This window comes from Chrysemys picta, chromosome 10 (genome assembly GCF_011386835.1).
Source record: "Chrysemys picta bellii isolate R12L10 chromosome 10, ASM1138683v2, whole genome shotgun sequence".
Lineage (NCBI taxonomy): Eukaryota > Metazoa > Chordata > Testudines > Emydidae > Chrysemys > Chrysemys picta.
In genome coordinates, this window is record NC_088800.1 from 14,979,478 (window position 1) to 15,000,552 (window position 21,075).

A 21,075-nucleotide genomic window follows, 5' to 3' on the forward strand; every position below is an offset into this window, starting at 1 on the left:
CCTCACTCACAGCGACCCGGCCTCCAGGAGCTCGGTGCTGCCGCTGGCTGCCTAAGCAGAGCCCAGGAGATGCGCCATGGAGGGAAGCGGCTGAGGCCATGCTACACTGGCAGACTGTGTAGGGGGTGTGGGTTTGAAGCAGTGGGGACATGAATCCCAGGCCTCAGATGCATTGGGCATCCCCTATCCTCCATGAACTTCCCTTGGCTCTTTCTAAGGAGACACAGGCTTGGGAAGTGCCGAAGGGAGTGATGTGGGGTGCAGCTGGAGGCAGAGGAGCAGGGCAGAATCCTGTTCCATGTTCAGCACTGCACCAGGTGAGACCCGAGTCAGACGCAAATAAGCAGGTGGACACTCATGAGTTTCAGCTGGTTTTAATACTGTCAGACGCTCCTACAGGGTGTGCTGCCTTCCCATCCAAGACTCGCTCATGCCATCACTTACACCAAAGAACCCATCTCCCTCCCAAACACACGTGAAGAAGGTCCAGCTCTGTATTGTGCTTCAAGTCAGAGCCACACCAGAGAGACACATCCCTGCCAACGGGGACTGATCCCAAATCTAGAGCCTCTGTTCAGCCAGGCGCCAAGCCCTTGCCATGCTGTGAGGTCAGTGAGGGGCCCGCCCTCTGGGGCAGTCGCTGTGCCCTTCTGTTCCCACTCATTCTTGTAATGGGTAGCATGCATGGATGGACCCGTGTTGCCATCCCAAAGCACTCAAGTATCATGAGACAGGCCCCGTAAACTACAAGATTGGCTTAAAAATCCTGAGATTTAAAAAAGAATCAACGTTGGATTCTTCTGATTGTCCTTCTGGGTTTGGAGCATTGAATGGTCATATTTTCAAACTTTTCTCTGCAGCCAATAGGACCAGAATCTACTTTTTGTTTTTCTTTAAATGAGAGCTGAGGTTCTCCTGTAATCACCTGACCCCAGGAGCTGGGGCTTTGAGAAAACACCAAATATCATGAGACTCATAATAAAATCAGGAGAACTGGTAATCCTGTGAACCAGAAGGTCAGGGGCAGGCACAGGCTGTGATGGGTACCAACCCAGTTGAGGGCAACCTCTGCCCAATGATGGGGGAAGAGTTATAAAGATACTGCTGAGCTTGGGCCCCTCTTTCTCAGAATTAACATCCTGGGACTGTCCCATGGGAAAGCAAGGGGAGTTACTATGCAAGCTGAGCAGCCTCAATGGGAGGTGGCCAGGAGCCTTGGCAGATCAGCAGCGTAGAGCAAACTAAGTATCCTCCCCCACACACACTCTGGACAGACCAGATGCTCCAAGGACCCTGGAGTGCTACTGCAGAAGTTTGGTTCAGAACCAGCACAGAACACCCTGAACCCCCATCCCAGGCTCATTCATGTGTCATGCAACATGCCAGTTGCCTGTGCGCCGAGGATCGTACCATGGGGTTTGCTGTCTGCTAGGGAGCTCCCTGCATGTGAGCAAGGTTGGAGGAGGGTTTCAAAGCTCCATACCACAAGCCCAGTTTGCTCTGTGTGCCACCCCTGCCTTGCACTGCTCTGCCCTGTCCTGAGATGATGGAATTGAGGAAACATCAGAAAACATGGCTGGAGAATCTCTAGGTTCTCCTTTAGCGGGGCACCATCATGGGACTCGGTACCGCAAAGCACCATGGACAAACTGTGTTTGCTGGGGCTGGCCTTTTGGCCCACAGGAGGGTTTGGGCTGTGGACTTCACCGTGATGCACTACACTAGGCTGGAACCCAGGAACAATGGCTACCTGGGCAGGGGCATGGGGCTTCACTTCTGGGTGGCAGTGGGGGATGAGAGCCTTGTGGTGACTGGCAGGTTGGCTGGGCTCTCCCGTATGAATTCCTGGCCAGCTGGGTGCTCAGAAGCGATGCTCATGGGACCACAAGTAAGTGGGAGGGCAGATAGCACTTGCCCTGTCCTTGTGCCCGGAATGTTTGAGAGCAGCATGTGTACCGGTGTCCGGCTGGAGCATTATTGGCAGGTGCTGGACATTGGGTCAGTCACTGTTGGCCACATTCCCAGCCCCCCCAAGATTTTACAACAGAAATTACACGTTCCCCCCCTTTGTGCCCAGCTCCCCCCCCCGCAGGACAGATCTTCCCATGCGTGTGCCCTGCAGGAGAAGAGCAGTTTCTGCAGTGCAAAGCCAGAGGCCCTGTGTGTACAGATTCCCAGCTGCCAGCTTCTCCCCACACTGAAGCCCTGTGACTTCTGACGCTCTATGCCCCCGCCCCTTCTCATCACTCCCTTGGCACTATGCTGAACTGACAGGACCCACAGCAACATCGCTGCCAAGCAGTGGCCTGCAAGGAGGCAGTGATCGGTGCACTCAGGGGCAACAGATTCTTTCCGAGGGCCCTTCTGAATGACTTTAGGAGCCAAAGAACTGGAAGCTCCCTCTCCCCTCGACACACGTCGGGGGAAGCCAGCTACCTGCCTTTGCTTGAGAGATAGAGGCCATGAGTGGAGGGGCCTGCCCCATCTCCAGGGCATCTCACTCAAAGGCTCCCCTGAACGCTGAAGGTGATGGAGACAGAAGAGCTCTCAATTGCTAAGGGCCCTTCAGTGGAAGCAGAGCTAAAAGGGGGAGTAGTTTTCAGGATCTGATGGAGGTTGCTAGGGCCTGTTTGTAGGGAGTCCGTAAGGGCCTGGATGGAAAACACCTGGACCAACATGAGGGGCTCAGAGGGCAAGAGCCCCTCATCTGGGACAGCCCCCTAAAGTGCAGAGCTGTGGGCCCAGAGAGCTCCAGGGGCCTCTGCGTGTTAGTGCAAGTACGGTAGCCTCACCAATGCAGGGCCGTCACATGCTCTTCTAAAGCAAAGGCGAGGGGGACCCAGAGCCCTCCCATAAGATTTCTATCAGCTTCAGCTACAGTCATGCACTCACTGCCCCTCTCCAGCCCTCCCCACTGCCAGACCAGGAACCGGACACAGACGTCGTGGGGCAGCGTGGGTGAGACACAGAGAGGGGGATGTTACAGCAGCAGGCGTGCAGGGGAAAGGCCAGGAGTGGGAGGCTGGGGGGGCGGCAGCCCAGTCCTTGCCTTCCACGCTGCCGTCCCCAGCAGACTACTCATCGCAGCCCAGCAGCTCCATGCGCAGCGTGATGCGGTTGTGCCACGCCACAGGCAGGATGCGCACAAAGCGGGCGTAGAAGGGCACGTCGAACACATTCTTCTTGTGAGAGGTGTTGTCATAGTTTCCTTGGAAGATCTGCAGGGGGAAGGGAGGAGCCATTAGAACAAGGAGCAGGTCCTGCTAGGGGAGAGGGAGCAATGCCAGGTTGCAGGCACTGTGGGAGAGGACACACTACAGGATCACAGGCCTATGGGGAGCTGTCCAAGTGCCCTGCTGAGCAGTGACCTGTCCCCTCCCCCCCCCCATACACAGCAAGGATGGTCAGTATGAGGGTCCTGCCACATCTACCCCATTAAACCCCAGGTACAGCTGCTCTTGTCCCCTGGTCTTCCTTGTTGATGACCTAAGTACTGTGGTATCACCAGCAGCTCTCTGGTTAGTGAAACCACTCCTCTGACCCTTTGTCATCACTGCTGCCATGTACCGGCTGGGCGCCTTCTCATTCCAGCCCCTTAGGAATGCTGGGATTTGTAGTTTCCCCCTGTGCTACCGAAGCCCCTTCCCTGCACCCACCTTGCTGCTGTTTGTCCTGTTGTCCTTGTAAACGGTCCAGGACGTCCCATCATCACTGTAAGCCACTTTGTAGGCCGCCACATACTGAATGTGCCCAAAATCCCGAGCCCCTTGGGTGACGACGCCGGTCACCTTCTTCTGAGTCAGCAGGTCGATCTGCCAGAGATACAGGGCTTTTTCAAAGGACGTCCGCTCGCTTTGCCCCAAAAGCCAGGCGGGTCCCAAGCAAGCTGAGAGAGTCAGGGGCTGTGCAAGTCTCGTCCATGCAGCTCTGCTGATGGCCCTCAAGCCTGACAGCAGCCCCTGTGCTATTCCAGTCCGGGGCTCTGCATGTACCCACTCCAGCTCTGTGCACCATTGCTAAGTGAAGATCTACCACTGCCTAGGACAGTCCACTGCACGCATCACATAGCCGACCTGGCAGACTGGAACATGGGCAGATTCTGCCCCCACTCCAGCCCAGTGCATTGATGGGGTGGAAAAGTCCCCTGAGGAATACCCCATGCAGGGATGGCATAGAGACAACACAGGCAACCCTCCACTCCTGCCTGGCATACGGGTGTGCTGGGGCATGGCCAGAGGCAGGAGTGGGCAGCTCAGGGTTCGGAGAGGGAGTGGCTAGGGTTCTTTGTGCTCCCGCTATTCTGGGCGGCAGAGCAGTCACACAACGTGCACCAGGCCCCAGAGCAGCCCCAAATTAGGCATGCAGAGTTTCCTTTGCCTTCCCCCAGCCTGGGTGCCGTCGCTGGTGCTGAGTCTCCTCACAGGTGGGCAGGGAACAAGGAGGGAGAGAACAAGACTGGCGTGGAGCCAAGAGAGCAGCAGCCAGGTTACACAGCGTATGAGCAAAAAGATCTCATCTGGGGCCAGAGACACCCCAGCAAAGGGAGGAGCCGGTAAAGGGACCTGTCTGGAATGCTACAGCATTACAAGGAAGATCAAATAAAGGCAAATGCTGGGGGGAAAGGTTTGTTCTGGAGGGCCCTGCCTAGGTCCCAAGGGCAGGACTGACTGCTCAGATCCCTAGAGACTCTACTCTCGCTTTCCCTGCCTGAGCTGCACCCACAGAGGATTCTGAAATCACCTGAGAAAGGAGCCGGGGCTTGGGGTAATGACAGGAAACCTGACAGATTCCTGCACTGCAGGAGTCTCTGGCCCTTCCGGTAGCCCACCCCTGGGCCAGCAACAAAACTGTAGGCAGGCTATGGAGTAACCACGCTGGCTTCAGGAGGGGATGAGAGAGCTTCCCCTGTGGTTCACTAGCACAGAGCAGGAAACTGAGGCCAAGTGGCAGCCAATTCTGAGCTGGAGGGTCAGGCATGTGGCAGAGGAGCTGAGCCAAGCTCCCATGGGCTGATCCATGCAGAATGGGGATGCTGATCTTGAGGGAGGAAGGGCGCTGTGGGGGGATGCCACAGGAGATAGGTGGTGGGGCTGACAAGGGTTTCTGCCACCCACCCCAAGCAGCTTCCAGTCACTCATACAAATGGTTAGATCTAGGGGTGCAGCAGGGACCCCTAGAAAATAGGGAGGGAAAGAAAGAGGGTGAGAATGGGAAGAGGGAAAGTTGGGGGGAGGAGAGTCCAAAGAGTCTATGCATCGGTGCCGTAACAAGGGCAAGGCGAGTGAGGCACTTGCCTCGGGCGCGCAAAGCGGAGGGGCGCAACTCTACCGCCCGAGCAGGACGGAGGGGAAAAAAAAAAAAAAAGCCGCGATCGGCGGCACTTCGGCAGCAGCTCTACCGCCGCTGCTTATTTGGCGGCAGTTCGGCGGTGGGTCCCTCAGTCCCTCTCAGAGGGAAGGACCTGCTGCTGAATTGCCGCCACCACTTCATTCATTCTTCGGCGGCAATTTGGCGGCGGACTGAGGGACCCGCTGCCGAATTGACGCCGAAGAGCCTGGAGCCGGCCCTTGCCTCAGGCACAAAAATTCCTTGTTACGGCTCTGCTATGAATCCCTGGCTGAGATTCCTTTGCCATCCCAGATGCACAGAGCCCAGCAAACACACGGCTTTTCTGAAACAATAAGGCTCCAGCCACTGCCTGTATTCTGCCCAGTATCTAAGCTCCCCTCCCTGGGACCCTGGTAACCCCGAAAGCATCTAGCCCTTCACAATAGGAATATGTGGCCACTCAAGACAGCTGTAATGGACTATTAGCCCCATTTTACAGATGGAGAAAGTGAGGCTGAGAACTCAGGTGCCTTGCCCAGGGCCACAGAGTGAATCAGAGTGAGTTTTGCTATTGGAACTCATGTACTCCTGGTCCAAGGGCCTATGCTCACATCACCAGACTTCCCTACCTCACCTCCCTGCTGGGAGAGCCACTGTGGGGTGATGGAGACACACCTGCAGCCACTCAGACTGGTCGTTGTTGAGTGCAGTCCAGGCATTGGTCTTGCCTGTCTTATCCAGGCGGGCGTAATGTGGGTACCAGGTGAAGCCATCAATGCCCCATGTCTTATAAACGCTGGAGGCTGTGATCTGCTGGTCAGAGATCAGGCGGGATTTCATGCCCAGCGGCTCCGAACAACCTGCCGTGTTGAAATACACTGTAACACAATGGTTTATAGACACAGTGAAAGGGAGGAGTCCAGCAGCATAGTCATCCCAAACAAACACAGAGCAGGACCCAGGAATCCCAAACAGACACTGAGCAGGGTCCCAGGACTCCCAGATAAATACAGAGCAGAGACACCAAAGACGCAAAGAGCAGAGACCACAAATGTAGAGGCATAAAAAGCACTGAGCCATGAGCACAGAGCAGGAACCCCAAATATACACAGAGATGGGACTTCAAAACTCCCTGTCCCTCTCGAGAAGGCATTGGATTGGGCGGTACATTTTTTCCAGTTCTGCATTTTATCTTCTGCCTAATTTCCCCTGAGAGGACCATTCACTGTGTGGCAGCGCCCTCTGCTGCAGGAGGGCTATAGGGACAACATTGTCAGTACTGCCCCTCCAGAAAAGTGGCTGAAGCCTGAGCCCCAATGTCCAGTCCTTTCGGAGGGCCACTCCTCTCTAAGCACAGCACACAGCTCCCAGGCTATATGTGCAGAGTCCACTCCAGGGGGAAGGTCCCTTTTCCTTCTGGGCCCAGTAGAAATCCCCAGCCTAGAGAAGCCTCTTGCAAACCACCGCCATAGGGAAACAAGCCCCAGGTTGGAGTGTGGAGGCTGTCTGAGGCCTTGCGAACCCCCCAAGTGGGGAAGGTGGAGCAGCGCCTAGCTGGATTGTTCCACGGGCCAGTTCACACTGTAACCTTGCAGCCAGGAAGATGTGACCAGCCCTGCAATTCTCGTTGTTACCAGTGGGTGTCACTGTGGTCACTGATGCAGACAAAGAGAGGATTGGTGTGTGGGGAGGAGGGGATGGAAAACCAAAGCACAGACACTACTGGAATTAGACCTGAGCTCCCAGTGCCCCAGGGCCATGTCCAGCCCCCACCACGAGCACTCCCCACTTTCCCTGAAAGGCTCCAGATGAACTCCAGGCCCTGTGTCCATATAGGCTAATTCCAATTGCTTGCCTTTGGTGTTCCCAGGGATTGGACCCCTGTTCCGGTATTCCTGCGGGGCTCTCTCTCCCAGGTTCCTCACCCCTCCCTGTGAGGGACAGGGCCCCAGCAGAGTCCAGACACTACTGGGGTCATGGCAGAGCTCCAAGGGCACGAAACAGAGAGTGAACTTAGAAGATTCATAGCGCTAGAGACGGAGGCCTCTATCCCCCAGAGCAGTTCCAGCATGGGCCGTAGCAGAACAAGCTTAACTCCCCCTCCACCCTGCTCTTGGCCCTTCGCCCCTAAGGGGAGGCTGGTGTCCATGCCCCATTTGATCCTTGGCCTCTGCTGAAGTCCCCAGCTGTGACACGGACGCACCAATCCCACTAGCAATACACTGGAGCCACCAAACAGCCAGGCAACAGAACTGAGCCCATTATGCCAAGCACGGCCTAGCACATGTGTCTTGTTAGGAATGCTGAGCTAGCGAGAGAGAGATCTGATTGGCTGAGCCTACTGCTGTTACATTTTCTAGGGGACTTTGATCCTAAAGAATTTTGCAAACTCTACAGAAGCTGTTTCAGTCAGCAGGGAAATGATCTCAGCAGCTGTTCAACAGCCGCACAGCAGCGCTACTCAGGGGGTTGGGACGGAGTGCAGAAAGATCCTAATTGAGACTGCCTGGGAAGGATTTAGGGAGTAGAATGTCATTATCTAGGATGTGATTTGGCTGAGACCCTCGAGTTAACACCCCTATTCTCACAAAAAGAGCCAACAGATCTTTCACAACTCAGGGTTGTCAGGTCTCATCAGAAAGGCAACACCTCCAGTAGCACAAAATCCCATAGCACTGCACTGGTCAGTAATGACTCCGAGGTGACAGCACCTCCCCTACCAAGTCGCCCGCACCACTTCCTGCAGCACAGTGCCTTCTAGTGCCACACTGGGACACTAAGGTTAGCACTGACAGAGGGAAGAACACCCCCTACTGAGTCTCAACAGACGGTTCCTACATCTGGGATATCTTTAGAGGTCACCCATCCAAGCACTGACCCAGCCCAGCATGTGTGATCTGATCAGATCACAGCCCGTGCTGTGGACATGCACATCCATCCGCCTCAGAGATCCAACAGACAGGCGTGAGTGCCCCAGAGCAGAAGGCTATATCCTTGACCCGGAGTAGACATTTACCGTTCAATTCGCAGCCAACCAGCTCAAAGCGCAGCGTGCAGGCCCTGTGACACATCACAGGGTAGATGCGGATGTACTGGGCTGTGATCGGAGGATTGAACATGTTGGACTGCATGCCGTCATTATTCGTGTTCCCCAGGAAAACCTGCAAAGGCACACGCCAAGATGAGTGTGTTTAGTGGCCAGGAATGGGGCCCAATATCAAATCCTCATCCCTTCTCTACCCCATACCGTTGTCCATAGTAATCCCTGACCCACCAGTCCGATTTTTATCTTGTAGACACAATAACAAAAGCCATGCGACAGAACAACTCAGCACCAACACTGAAGAATGCTTTAGACTCAGAGTTGCCAAACCAAAATGTTACAAGATCATGAGTCAAGCCCCAAAAAGCATGAGATTGGCTTAAAAATCATGAGATTGTTTTAAAACAAGAAATGTTGGATTTTTTTTTATCCACTTGTCTTGTGTTTGTTTTGTTGTTGTTTTTTGTTTCGTTTTTACCCTTTAGAGTACACCGGGGTCACATTTACATGCTTTTCTCTGCAACCATGAAGGTTATAATATATATATATATATATATATATATATATATATATATATATATATATATATATATATATATATATATATATATATTTTATGAAGGCTGAGATTCTCATATAGTCACAGGATCACAGCAGCTGGGATTTTAAGAAATACACCAATTATCACAAGATGTGTGATAAAATCCTGAGAGTTGGTAACACTGCTGTCAATTAGTAGGTCAGCTTATACATCAGGTGACTTATAGGGAAGTAGATACAGTATAGATATGCTATTGGTTCTGTAAATATATATATATATATATATACAGTATTGTACACTATAGTATATAGTAGAGATGCTTGATGTATTTGTTACCAGTTCAGCCCCTCTAGCAAATTGTTCTAAGACCAGTCCTATTTCCCACAAATGTATCTGCTGTCAAGACTAGATCTGATGGGGCTGGACAAATCATTGACACCTTTAGTGAGTTTATTAACTCTTCACTTTGCCTGGTCACTGTTTGCTCTTCTTGTTGTGTGGCTGGTCACCCAAGAACCAGGGCATTGGGCCTGCTCCCTGATAGGTTGACAAACATTTTGAGGCTGCCCAGAAGCTTGTGAATCAGAGCAAAGCAAACTTGGGGTGCTAGTCACAAATCAGGGATTCTCTGAATGTTGACGAGTGGTTGTGCTCTGTGTAGGCAGGTGTAGTGTGTGTGTATAATCATTTATATTATTATGAAATTGCTGGTATTTATTGTTCTCAATACCTTTCTGAGAACCCCCCGATCCTGTTTGCAGCCCCTGCAATGACACACCATCTCCTCTGAGCAGATGCCACCTCCACAAAGTGACACAAGGCCCCGCCAGTGCCATAATTTCACAGTGGTAACAGGCCCAGGTGCCAACCCCCGCCAGTGCATCGATCTACTTGCCCCAAGCTGACACCCCCCCCCCCCCATTTCCATCCCATGTTTGGAGGCAGCAGGCCGATTACTGCTGTACCCACCTTGTCTCGATCCTGGTTCTCGTCCCTGAAGAACACAAACACACGTCCATCCTGGCTGTACGCTACTTTGAAGGAATGGACGTACTCGGCCCAGCCCGCACGGCTGGCACCCTGCGTGATGATCCCTATCAGCCGCATCTTCCTCAGCAGGTTTACCTGTAGCATGGCATAGGGTTACTGGGATGGGGCAGGGAACATGCTACCGAGCCTGACACAGATTATGGTCCACGCTACGCCCTGCCCTCCCAGGTCTCCCATAGAGTATTAATCTATGTGACCTGCAGCCCAGCTGGACTCCTGGGAATCAACTCAGCCTCAGCACCCTTGAAAGGGGCTGTCCTGCGGTGGGTGCTCTGTCCATCTGCAGGCTGCCCCATTGTTCCTGTGCTAGAACTCCCCATCCCCACAACCTCACACCGCGATCCCAGTCCTCTGATCAAGGAGGGAAGGATGCCCAACTGTACCACCAGAGAGAGCATTGCTGCAGAGCAACGCAAGGTGTTTCCTGAGTGCCTCCTCCCAGGAGATTGCGCATCCTGCATCAAGAAGTGCCAGCTGCCCCCAAAGGGATACTGCCTTGGGACACCCCCTTCTTATAGTCATGTTAACATTCCCATCTGAAACCACTCCTTCTCCAAGGTGAAGATTTCAGCAGGGACTAGGACAATGGGTTCACATTCCCATTGGCCGACAGAATTCAGAGCAGTCCCCCAGTCCCAGCCCTGGAGCATGGGGAAGTGCGGGTAGGAACTGCCACATGTGAACAAAGCAGTGTTCCAACAAGCCCAGCATCCTGTCTCCAGCACTGGCCAGTGCTTGGTGCTTCAGAGGAAGCTTGTTCTGCAATGAGCTCATGATCCACCCAAGGGAATGTTTGTGTGTTCCAGCCAGCTGGTACCTGAATCCAGGGGCTCTTGTCATAGTTGCTGGAGGTCCAGGCATTGACGATTCCATTGTTGTTGAGCCGGGCCAGCTCAGGACCCCAGCGCTGCAGGCCTAGGAACCCATAGTACACAGATGAGGCCGAGAGCTGGGCATCTGCAATGGCCCTTCCCTCCATGCCCAGCAAAACCGCACAGCCTGGAGCAGGGAAAGGGGAAACGGGGAAAGAAAAGGGAGGCAGATTGGGAATGAAAAGGAAGAGGGGCAGGTCATCGGTAAAGGAAGAGCGAGAACAGAGAGGAAGAGGAGAACAAGAGAGAAAGAGAAGGTGACACTCTGACCATCACATTCCTGGTTCTCTGGAGAGACCTCCTATCTCATGGGCATGAAATGGAAACTAGACCAGAGCAGGGACCTTCATTGCCCACTTGGGGCACTGGTTTGGTGTCTCATTAAAATGAGAAGGTGGCTGGTATTTCCTGCTCCCCAGCCACATCTAGTTTCACCCTAACCCCTCCCCACAGCCATGCCCACAGCACTTCCCGAACAAAGATTGTTCAGGCCCAGTTGGTCAGCAACTGTCTTGAATGCTCTCAGAGAAGATGTCCAGGTATGTGCAGAGCTCTCCATGCAGCTTTTCACCACCGTCACAGACCTGGACAGCCTAAAGAGGGAACGCTCCTTGTCTGAACCTCCCTTCTCCACTATCCAGCCACCACAGCTGTCCCATCACAGCAACAAGATGTAAAGGAATCTGAAAAGGGAAAGCCCTCTCTGTGATGGGTTATGATCCAGTCTCTGGGACTATCCCAGAGTCATGAGATGTGAGAAGAGTAAGAGATCCTCCATAGGGAATTCAATGCTCTCTCCGGGTTACCTCCTCCAGCACTACTTTCATTAGCACTGGGCTCTCCAGTGTCATGGGGCTCATGGACAACAACGGAGCTGACTTCAAAAGCCATCGACCTCCGTTTTTCCCAACCAACAAGGCCTCCTTTGTGCTTGCTGGTACTGCTGAGAGCAGAGCGGGGCAACGGGAAGTTTGGGGCAGAGGGGAGGGGCAGGATCTGTAGCCGCTTGTCACGGTCAGGGACTTACGGACATGGCAGGTCTTCCCCATGAATAGAGAGGGGCATTTGCAGGCATAGTCACCGTTCAGGTCTAGGCAGGTGCCTCCATTTTTGCATGGCTGTGAGGAGCACTCGTTCACGTCTAGGGGAGACCGGAGCGAAGATGATGAGAGAGAGAGAGAGAGACTCTTTCCCCCAGCCTCAAACCCAGCACCACATGGTGGGACAGGGTGTCCCGTCACCCACGCAGAAAGTTATCAGCAGGCAGCTGCTCTGGCAAGCTAAGTGAGCGTTTTAATCCAAACTGCATTCATACCAGCCCTCAGGTGACTGCTGGGCTGCTTGTAGAAGTGGGGGTTCTAGCCGAGATGCCCAGCTATGCCACTGTGGGAGGGAGCCTCTCCTACCGGAATGGACTGGGCTTAGGGGCACTGGTTCTTCTATGCATCTGTGTGAAGCTCTGGGGAACGTCCCACGCTACACTGCAGATGACGCACAAATTCCGCTCTGGAGCAGGCAGAGCCCCAGGTGTCCTAAAAGCAGAACTGCCATTGACCGGGCTATGGTTAAGATGCAGCAGCCAGACACACCCATTGCACGGCCTTCTCCCTCAGTATCTTTCTCATTTCTATAGTTCTCTCAGTGCACTCAATGCTGAACCCTGCATCCCACCTGATGCCAGCCCCTGCATCCCACCTGGCTCTGGTCCGACATTGTTCCCACCACCTGGCCCCACATCCTACCAAGAATTGGCAATCGCATCCTACCCAGTACCTCCATCTCTTCTGGCACCTCCCCACATCCCACCCAACACCAGTACCTGCATCTCACCTGGTGCTGGCCTACTTATCCCAAGTGGCACCAGCTCCCACCCCACCTCATGCTGGTCCCTAGGTCTCCCCTCCCACTCCAGCTCCTAGATTTCCAGGGGTGGCTCCAGGACCAGCAATCCACAGCAGATCTGACAGCTGGGCTGCTGCAGAATGGATGGACTCACGTAACCCCTGCCAGCAGGCACCAGAGCCAGCAAGTCAGTTCAGAGGCATGTGAGGGGAGAGGGTTCATGCGAGGCTGCCCAGTGCATTCCCAGCAGCTCAGGGTGAGAAACATCCAATGAGTTGGTGGAAACAAACCCAGTGGGGTATTTTGCTGAATTAGTCACTTACACACACCCCAACAATATGTGGAAGGTAACTGGGTTACATACACAAACACAATCCACCCCCTGGACACCTGGTCTCCATGATCCCCTCCCACCTTGGCAGCTCCTGCAGGGAGGTCTTTTGTCATGTCCCCCATCTCCCCCAGAGCCAGTGCTCGGTGCTACCCTCGCAGAAGCAGCCCTGACTCACTCTTTTGGCAGTGGGTGCCTGCATACCCCGCAGGGCACTTGCAGACATATTCCATAAAGACATCGCCCCGGTTGGGCACCAGCTGGCACTCGCCATTGTTGTGGCAGGGATTAGGGTGGCAGGGGCCTGGGAAAGGAAACAGAGGAAGCAAATAGTTGTCAAATGGGACCAGGGAAAGGAAGAATCCACACGGTTCCAGGGCTGCAGGGCTCTGGTACAAGCATGCCTGTTACTGTGACTTGGTGACCCTGTAGGTCAAAAGCCTAATGGGAAGAAATTGTCTCAAGTAAAATTGTACTCCATTTTGCTTATTTTGCCTTATACTCCATTTTGCTAGCTTTGAATTAGTAAGAAGAAATTGTAGCCTTGAATTAGTAAATTGTTCTGAGTTTATTCTTTGTTGATTGTGTTAACATGCGCTCTTAGAAGGATAGAAATTTTATGGTTGTAATTGCCTTATTTACGGTTTGGTGTGAGTGACGAATGTATGGTAATTAACTAAGACAGGACAGCTGGGCCAGATGGTCAAGAAGGGAGTGGAGGAGTCAAGAGGCACCAACTTTATTACGGGATAGCAGATTGATGACCCTAAAGCAAAGGCATACACCCCAAGGACGAGATAAGGAGTTGAGCCAAAGGGACAGATAAGAAACAGCTGCGGATCCTCCCAGGAATAATGCTAAACAGCAACCTTGAATACCTCATGACTGACAGCTCCAGTGTGACACAGGAAGGTCCATAGACTTGTATGGGAACTTATCACTATAAAAGAAGGGTGCATTGCCATGGGACTCGGGTTCGTTCTGAATCAACATCGGAGCTTCGAATGCTCCCCCTTCCTTGTGTGCAGTTTCAGCTGGCCACTGGAAGTGACCGAGCAACACTAAGGACCGTGTGTGTGTGTGTGTGTGAATGGAAGCGTATACTGATTTCAGTGCTCAAACTGTACTCTCAATAAACGCAGCGTATTGCCATATCCCCTTTTTAAAGATTCCGTTTGCTTCTTATAAGCATAACAATCCCAAGTCCTGCATGGATCTGACATAACTGCATTTGGCTCTGGGTTAGTTCTCCCGCGGTGTGTGTGAATCTGATACAAGCCTGCACTGGTTGTCATCAGTGTTTGAAACTGGGACCTTCAGCTCCATAACAGAGATCTCTACCACTCCATTGCCAGGTAGCAGTAGTACGATGTTATCCTGCAGTAGACCGATCACTAGAGAAAGGTATGACACGTACTTTGACAGTTTGTTAGTTATTTCCCCAAGAGAAGAAGCGCATCCTAAGTGTCTAAGATCTACCTGTGTTCATGTCCTTGTTATAGGCACCAGTTTTAGAACACCACCCTGCACACATCATCCGCAGGGTTGGAACTTGGAAGCAGCCAGTGGACAGGGTCATGACAAGGGAACTTTGCTATGTGCTAGTGCCCCCAAGGCATCATGCACTTTGCTGTGTTATTGTCGATGCATCACAATCACATACAGATGAGATTCCAGTCTCAGAGCATCTGGACCCGCCTCCCGCATGGGCTGTACCTTTCTCTGTGTCATTGCAGTCAATCCCAGTGAAACCGTCAGGGCAGATACAGAAGAATGGAGTCTCATTGCTACCAGTCAGGCAGGTACCCCCGTTCTCACAGTGGTTCACATCACAGAAGTCACCTGTAACCAAGGCCACAAGTCATTACAAACACTAACTGCCAGGGAAACCACACATGAGCCAGCTACAGACCCAGGGCTTGGACTGAAATCTGATCTTGCAGGAAAATTCAAACGCAGATATCCTGCCTTTACAGAGATCTTCCATGTTACTTTGGGTGCAGCACAGTCTGCAGTGCTGTGGCACAGCTGTGTATGGGGTGCCCCAGGCTGAGTTCACACACGGTGCTGCAGGGCAGGATCGAGACCCACTGGCAGAGCTATGTATGGGGTTCCAGGACTGGAAGAGCAGTCAGGACAGAGGGGCACCGGCAGAGCTAGGAGGAGGGAAATTGCCCAGCTCCCACCCTCACAGTGTCCATGGCCCGGACCTACATTCTCAGTGCAGTTCTACAGCGTCTGCCCAGGAGACCAAAGTCCCTCGTAAGTCCCCCAAGGAGTTTCCAGCTCTCCTCTTGTGTCTGAATGTCTCGCCCTCCTCCAGCACTGCAGGGTAATGCCCAAGGTGAGGCGTGCTAGGAGCAGGAGGGCGTGGGAGGCTCAGGGGGAGGGGAACCATCAGTGCCCACTGTTCTGCAACTGGGCCTTTGCTTTGACTCCAGTTGCGCTAGTGAGCCACCAAGCAGCTGCTGACACCAATCTTCCCAGCACATCACCCCACATCTTGCCATTTGACAGTGACAGTCCCCCATCTCCCATGTCCTGCCCCTTCCCCACCACAACCCCTCCACACCTTGACCATCCTGCACTGGGGGCCAGGGCAGCTGGTTCCTCAGTCTGTGCCCTACAGCTTTGTCCCTAGGCAATCTAATCTGTTTTCCATCACACAGATCTCACTCTTCGGGAACTTCCCTATTATTCAGCCTAAATGTGCTTTGCTCCAACCCATTCCTCCTAGTTCACTGGGTCAGGGGAGGCTGTGAAATGACCACACACTTCCTGGGAGGAAGGGGTGGACTATGGATACTCATAGCCAACACTGCCCTCCTTGGGGAGTAAGTGGAGGAGCGAATGTTCCTCCTTCCACCCCCTAGACCTGTATCCAAGCAGTGCAGGGACCAGAGCAGAGTGGGGGCAAGCTGAATAGGGCTCCAGATGCACTCACCCCAGGAATCAGATGGGCCGAGCATCTGAGATTTCAGTTAAGACGGTTTATATCTGTGAAAGATTGAAAAACCGGCATCTCCTAAGGAACAAACACTCTGGAAGCGCAGGAGCCAGGCTCAGTGGAGCAGACGGGGTACCTATCACTGCCTGGAGACAAGGCCAGCTGCTGCTCCAAACAGCAAGTGAGCACGAGAGGGGTCAGCCCCCAGGCGGCTCAGACCTGCCCCAAGAAAATGCATCTTACCCAGAGGGCACTTCCTGTCTGTGTCCATTTCCTGGGTGCAGGGAGAGGCCCCCAGGGTCCATCGGGGCATCTGCCCCAAGTAGTGCCCAGGAGAAGTCTTCCCACCTGCTTCCACATGCTACCCACCTGTAGATGGCTCTGTGCAGCAGACCAGCCTTTGCCCAGGACCGCGCTCTGTGAGAGACTCCCCTGGAGATGGTAAATCTCCATTCCTAGGACAGGTGTCGTTCACACAGTACAGGGCAAGCTCTTCCTGCCCCTTACCCTGTCAGCCAGTGAGGCCTCGGCACCCTCAACAGGGGCATGAGAGAAAGTCCTCTATAGCCATTCAGCCCCTGGTTTCGCTAATGACACTGCCGGCCAAGAAGCCAATTGTGAAAGTGATTTTGGCTGTGCCCGGGGAGCTGGGCTGAAACCCACCAGTTCATTTCACACAGCAGGGGAGGGGGACCACCAAACAGCTGGCAGCTGGGTATAACTTCTAGGGCCCTCCATGCCGACGTGGGCGAATTCAACCGGGTGACCCCTGCGTGAAAGGTTGCGTCTCTCATTAGCAAGCACTGGGGCAGCTTGTCTCCTGACACCAAGCTTCTCTCTGCCACATCGGCTCATGCCGCAGGCGTTAGAGCAGGGGGTTAGCTCAGGTGGAGACCCCAGGGACAGCCTCCGCCCCCCCACACACACACTACCTGTGTGGGTAGTTAATGGGCTGAGAGCTCACTGCCCAGAGCTGTACTGAACAGCACGGCTCTCATTAGCCTAAGCCATGGCTCAGGGAGTTATTACTAATTAGTCTTTTAATAGCAAGGCTCCTCAGAACTAATCCCACATCCGCGGGGTGTGCTCATGGCAGATGGAGCAGGCTGGCCTGTGTTAACTGGAGGCTTCAGAAAAGCTGCTGCTGCTCCTTTAGCCCAGCCTGAGAAAGCGGAAGAACTTGGGCACCAGGTCAAATTGTTGCTTGTGCCGCCCAGCCTGGCTCTGCATGACCTCATCTTCCATCAATGCACTGCCATGAGCTACAGCAGAGGAGGAGGAGAGAGATGCTGAAGGGCCAATGGGGAGTGGGGATGTCTTTGCCCATTTCATTTATCAAGGAGTGGGGCTATTTACTTGCCCCATGCTCCTCAAGTCTCCTGGGCACTCAGAAACTCAGTATCAAGGATCCTTATAGCCAGCTGGCCAAGGCTCTACACACAGCGCTGGGTCTGTTCACAGAGAGGCACATGGGTGACAAGTGTGTTTCCCCCCAAGCATCTGCTGTGCCAGCTGCCTCCACTACAGGAGCATCTGGTTCACACTGGGGCCAGGACACAGCAAGACAGAGGAGACCAGGCAAAGGAGACTGGGGCTGGAAAGGCCACTCTACTGCATTCCTCCCCAGGGCAGGGGCAGAATGGGCCCCAATAAGTTATGCACATTTTAAGTATAGCAAGTAACTGAGCTTCCCCCTCCCTCTGGGGAATAACTCCTCATCCTCTCTCCAGCAGGTCTCATTGGCCACACCCCACTGTTAGCAGGCGAGGGAAGGGCCAAATTTTCAAAAGCCCCCAGTGATTTGGGGTGCCTCAGTGTCTGGGACAGCTGGGGCCAGATTTTCAGAGCCATGCAGCACCTCCTGCTCCCACTGCCTTTGACTGGAGCTGTGAGTGCCCTGAGAATCAGACCCCAACTGTCCCACATTGGGCTCCCAACTGAGACACCCAAAATCACCAGCCACATTTGGAAATGTTTACTTCCGTGGCCCCAAGAACTGGCAGGGAGGCAAAAATAATGTCCTGTGAGGCTCTGGGCTCCCCGGGTCAGTCCAAGACACTGTCTTGGGAGGGGAAAATGGGTGCCCCCCCAACCAAAACTGACAACACAACCTGCAGGCCCCCCACTGCCCCTGTGCCAGCCTTGGTCCCTTACTGCCCCAGGCCCCCCCTCCACTGCTCCAGCAAGTGCCCCCTGTCTTTTCCCTCTACTCCCCATGTTTCATCCCACATCCTGTCCCTCACCTCTCCTCATATTCCACCCTCTCAGCCCCTCACCCCATCCCTACCTCCCACCCCCCAAGTACAGCCTCTTCACCACTGCCCTGCCCCCCTTCGCCAGCCCTGGGCTCACAGCATGCCCATTCCTCCCTTCCCAGCTAAGGGCCCTACAAACAAGGAAGGGTGTTTTGTTATATAGGAGGGAAGTGTTATCGAATAGTTAGAGCAGGGGTCTGTCAGCCGGAACTCCTGGAATCTCTTCCCAGCTCTGGGAGAGCCGATTGGGGCCTGGGATGTCAGTCAGGACTATTGGCTTCTGTAGCGAGTGGCTAGAAGCTGGGAGCCAAACTTCCTAGATTCTATTTACAGCCGCTGGGTGTGAGTCCAGAGCTGTACCCACAGCATCTCCCTGCCCTGTGACCTTGTTCTGTGCCTCACCTCCCCCTCTGTAAAATGGGGACAGCGATCTTGACTCCCGGGGGTGGGCTGCCAGGATTTGTGCCCTCACGCCAGTGAAGCACTACTGATGAAAGGTGCGGTTTAAGAGCTAGGTGTTAGTGGGGGTCTTATTGCGGAAATGCTGAGCGTTCGCCGTACAGCGCCGTACCCCTCCTGCTGTCACCCCAAGGACCCATTCTCCCAGCCCTCAACATCAGCCAGAAGTGGAAGGGGATTTAGCAACTGCTACTTGTCCCTCTCCACCCCCACACCTGGGGACGAGGCGAATCCCACAGCCAGAAGATCCCAGACTTCGATCTGCAGCGGCAGGCGGGCCAGGCTGGGTATGGCCCCCCCCTTCCAGCGCAGATTTTCAGCCTGGGGAGTGTGAAACACCCGGGAGACCCTGAAGCAGGACAGACGGTGGGAGGAGGGAAAGGCCAATGATCCAAACCATAGGCCTAGTTGGGGAGCAGGTGGGGGCGCTGCCCCACAAACGACAAGCCTCAGACAGGTACAGAATTGGCCCCCACGCACAGCCCCATTGGCCAGACTGGAGCTGCCCCCAAATAGAGAAATCAAACTAAGCCTATGATCCAAACTCACCCGTCACAGCTAAAACCACCGAGGCAGCGAGGATGGCACCGAACAGCGCCCGCAAAGGGCTCGATTCCTTCATCTCCCTCCCTTCGGGCTCGGGCTCAGGCTCGCCGCACCCTGTCCCGTCCGGCTGGACTCGCTCCTCAAGTCTGTTTGTGTCCTGACTTCTCCTCCAGAGGGATTAGAGCGAGTGAGTCAGACGGGCGCCCTCCCCTCCAAGGCTGAGCCTGCAGATTCCACCCAGCCCCACGTGCTCCGACTGGCTGGCCAATGACACGCGGCACCCACCCCAAACAGCAGTGGCGAGCTGCTCCTGGAGCTGGGTGCAGGGGTGTGCCGGGGTGGGGACGGGCCCACGGCCCACGCCTGGGGCAATGCACTCGGTGGCAACGTGGATGGCATGGCAACTCCCTTCAGAAGGAAGTGGAGTGAAAGTCCTTCCCTGTTTGGATGCAGCGCAAGGAGCAAAATGCAAACCCCGTGCCAAGGAGTTGTGCAAGAGACATCACTGCATGTGCCCTCACCAGTGCTTCGTCCCGGCACCTGTTGGTTTGGCAGGCCATAGCCCCAGCTTGCTGCATCAGTTAGGAATGTAAAAAACAAAAAATGTTTGAGCCCGGACACCTCTTTCATTACAAATTAAGCATTGGTCTTCACCCCAAGCACCTCATTGCTGCTCCGCAATATTGCCTGCTATTCCAGTCCCGGTCCCGGGCTCTACACACAGCCCTGCCAATGCCCCTTAGGCCTGACCTGCAGTACCCTACTGTTCAAATCCGGGCCCTCCATACAGCTCTAAGAACAGGAGAACTTGTAGCACTTTAGAGACTAACAAATTTAGCTCTGTCCATGCAGTTCACTCCTGACACGCAGCGCCCAAGCATTTGTGGAAAGTGCACTCAGCTTGAAGCGTTGTCAGCTGAATCCTGTGGGGCGGGTGCATCTCTTTGTTCTGTTTGTACAGCACCTAGCACAGCAGGCTGGGCCCTCTAGGCACTGTTGCAACACAATAATAAACAAACAGGCCTCAGATTAAGTTGGACACTTGCCAATGTTTTTTTTAGTTCCTAACTAACTGCTGCTTGTTATAGTGCAAGGGGGAAAGTACATTGGCTTGCACAGACCTATGTTTGACAAAGCCCTGGCTGGGATGATTTAGTTGAGGGTTGGTGCTGCTTTGAGCAGGGGGTTGGACTAGATGACCTCCTGAGGTCCCTTCCAACCCTGATATTCTATGATTCTATGTTTAATTAGCCAACATTCATCATCATCATCTACACATAGAGTGCTAAGGACCCTTGTGCCAGTCAGAGTGACCAAGGTTGAAGGCTTTGCACCGGGCATCGTGTAGTGAAGTTCCCTGATCTGGCTGAGTTCTGTGGATCCACACATCTCTGGGGCAGCCCCCAGTAGGACAGGGCACGTACCCCTTCGCACGTCAATGGAGAGTTTGAAAGCACGGTACACTGAGGTGGTTTGGTCCATCGTGGCGATGTGGCCAAAGAGCATGCAACACTGCTTTCGAATATAATGAGTGAGTGAAGGAAGGCCAGATCTTCGGGAGACTGTGACATTCGCACAAAGCCAAACCACTTGATGCTCAGGATTTGGTGCTGACAGTGCATAGGGAGTGCCACTAGCCACTCCAAGCCTGCCTGTAAGAATTTCAGATTTCTGACTCATATGGCAATACGGGTAGTCAACATTCAGTCACTGAGAATGTTTTCAATACAGCTTCCATTTTTGTGGGACCTACAAAAACTATGCTTTCTACTCTTCCTATGCAGCAGCAAACTAACTTACCCTCTTCCTGGAGTTGTGCTGGCATCATCTGGGGTGTGGAGGCACAAGGGAAGGTGTGTCT

At 53.8% G+C, this 21,075-nt stretch overlaps 1 protein-coding gene across 4 annotated transcripts; it reads right to left on the reverse strand.

Annotated features, from left to right (window-relative positions):
• Positions 1 to 358: 358 nt before the first annotated feature.
• On the reverse strand, positions 359 to 19,546 carry MFGE8 (milk fat globule EGF and factor V/VIII domain containing). 4 transcript variants are annotated; one of them, XM_005294890.4, is made up of 10 exons: positions 19,218 to 19,546; positions 14,724 to 14,849; positions 13,186 to 13,311; positions 11,862 to 11,975; positions 10,780 to 10,961; positions 9,882 to 10,037; positions 8,345 to 8,489; positions 6,004 to 6,206; positions 3,657 to 3,812; positions 359 to 3,218 (listed from the first exon to the last, which is right to left on the reverse strand). In XM_005294890.4, the coding sequence occupies exons 1-10, from the start codon at positions 19,288 to 19,290 to the stop codon at positions 3,075 to 3,077; spliced, it is 1,425 nt and encodes a 474-aa protein (XP_005294947.2). In that variant the 5' UTR covers positions 19,291 to 19,546; the 3' UTR covers positions 359 to 3,074. The 4 variants fall into 4 exon arrangements, with proteins under 4 accessions (XP_005294947.2, XP_005294948.2, XP_065415366.1 ...); XM_005294891.4 differs by having other exon boundaries at positions 6,004 to 6,188; positions 19,218 to 19,446; XM_065559294.1 differs by lacking the exon at positions 11,862 to 11,975 and having other exon boundaries at positions 6,004 to 6,188; positions 19,218 to 19,415.
• Between the last annotated feature and the right edge of the window lie 1,529 nt (positions 19,547 to 21,075).

Bases quoted from the DNA above. Each gene is read 5' to 3' on its own strand.
- MFGE8 (XM_005294890.4), bottom strand. From the start codon at position 19,290: ATGAAGGAATCGAGCCCTTTGCGGGCGCTGTTCGGTGCCATCCTCGCT. The intron at 6,207-8,344 runs GTAAATGTCTAC...ATTGTGTTACAG, and splicing joins GGTTGGCTGCGAATTGAACG to TGTATTTCAACACGGCAGGT. The intron at 3,813-6,003 runs GTGTGTCTCCAT...TATCTCTGGCAG, and splicing joins ACCAGTCTGAGTGGCTGCAG to ATCGACCTGCTGACTCAGAA.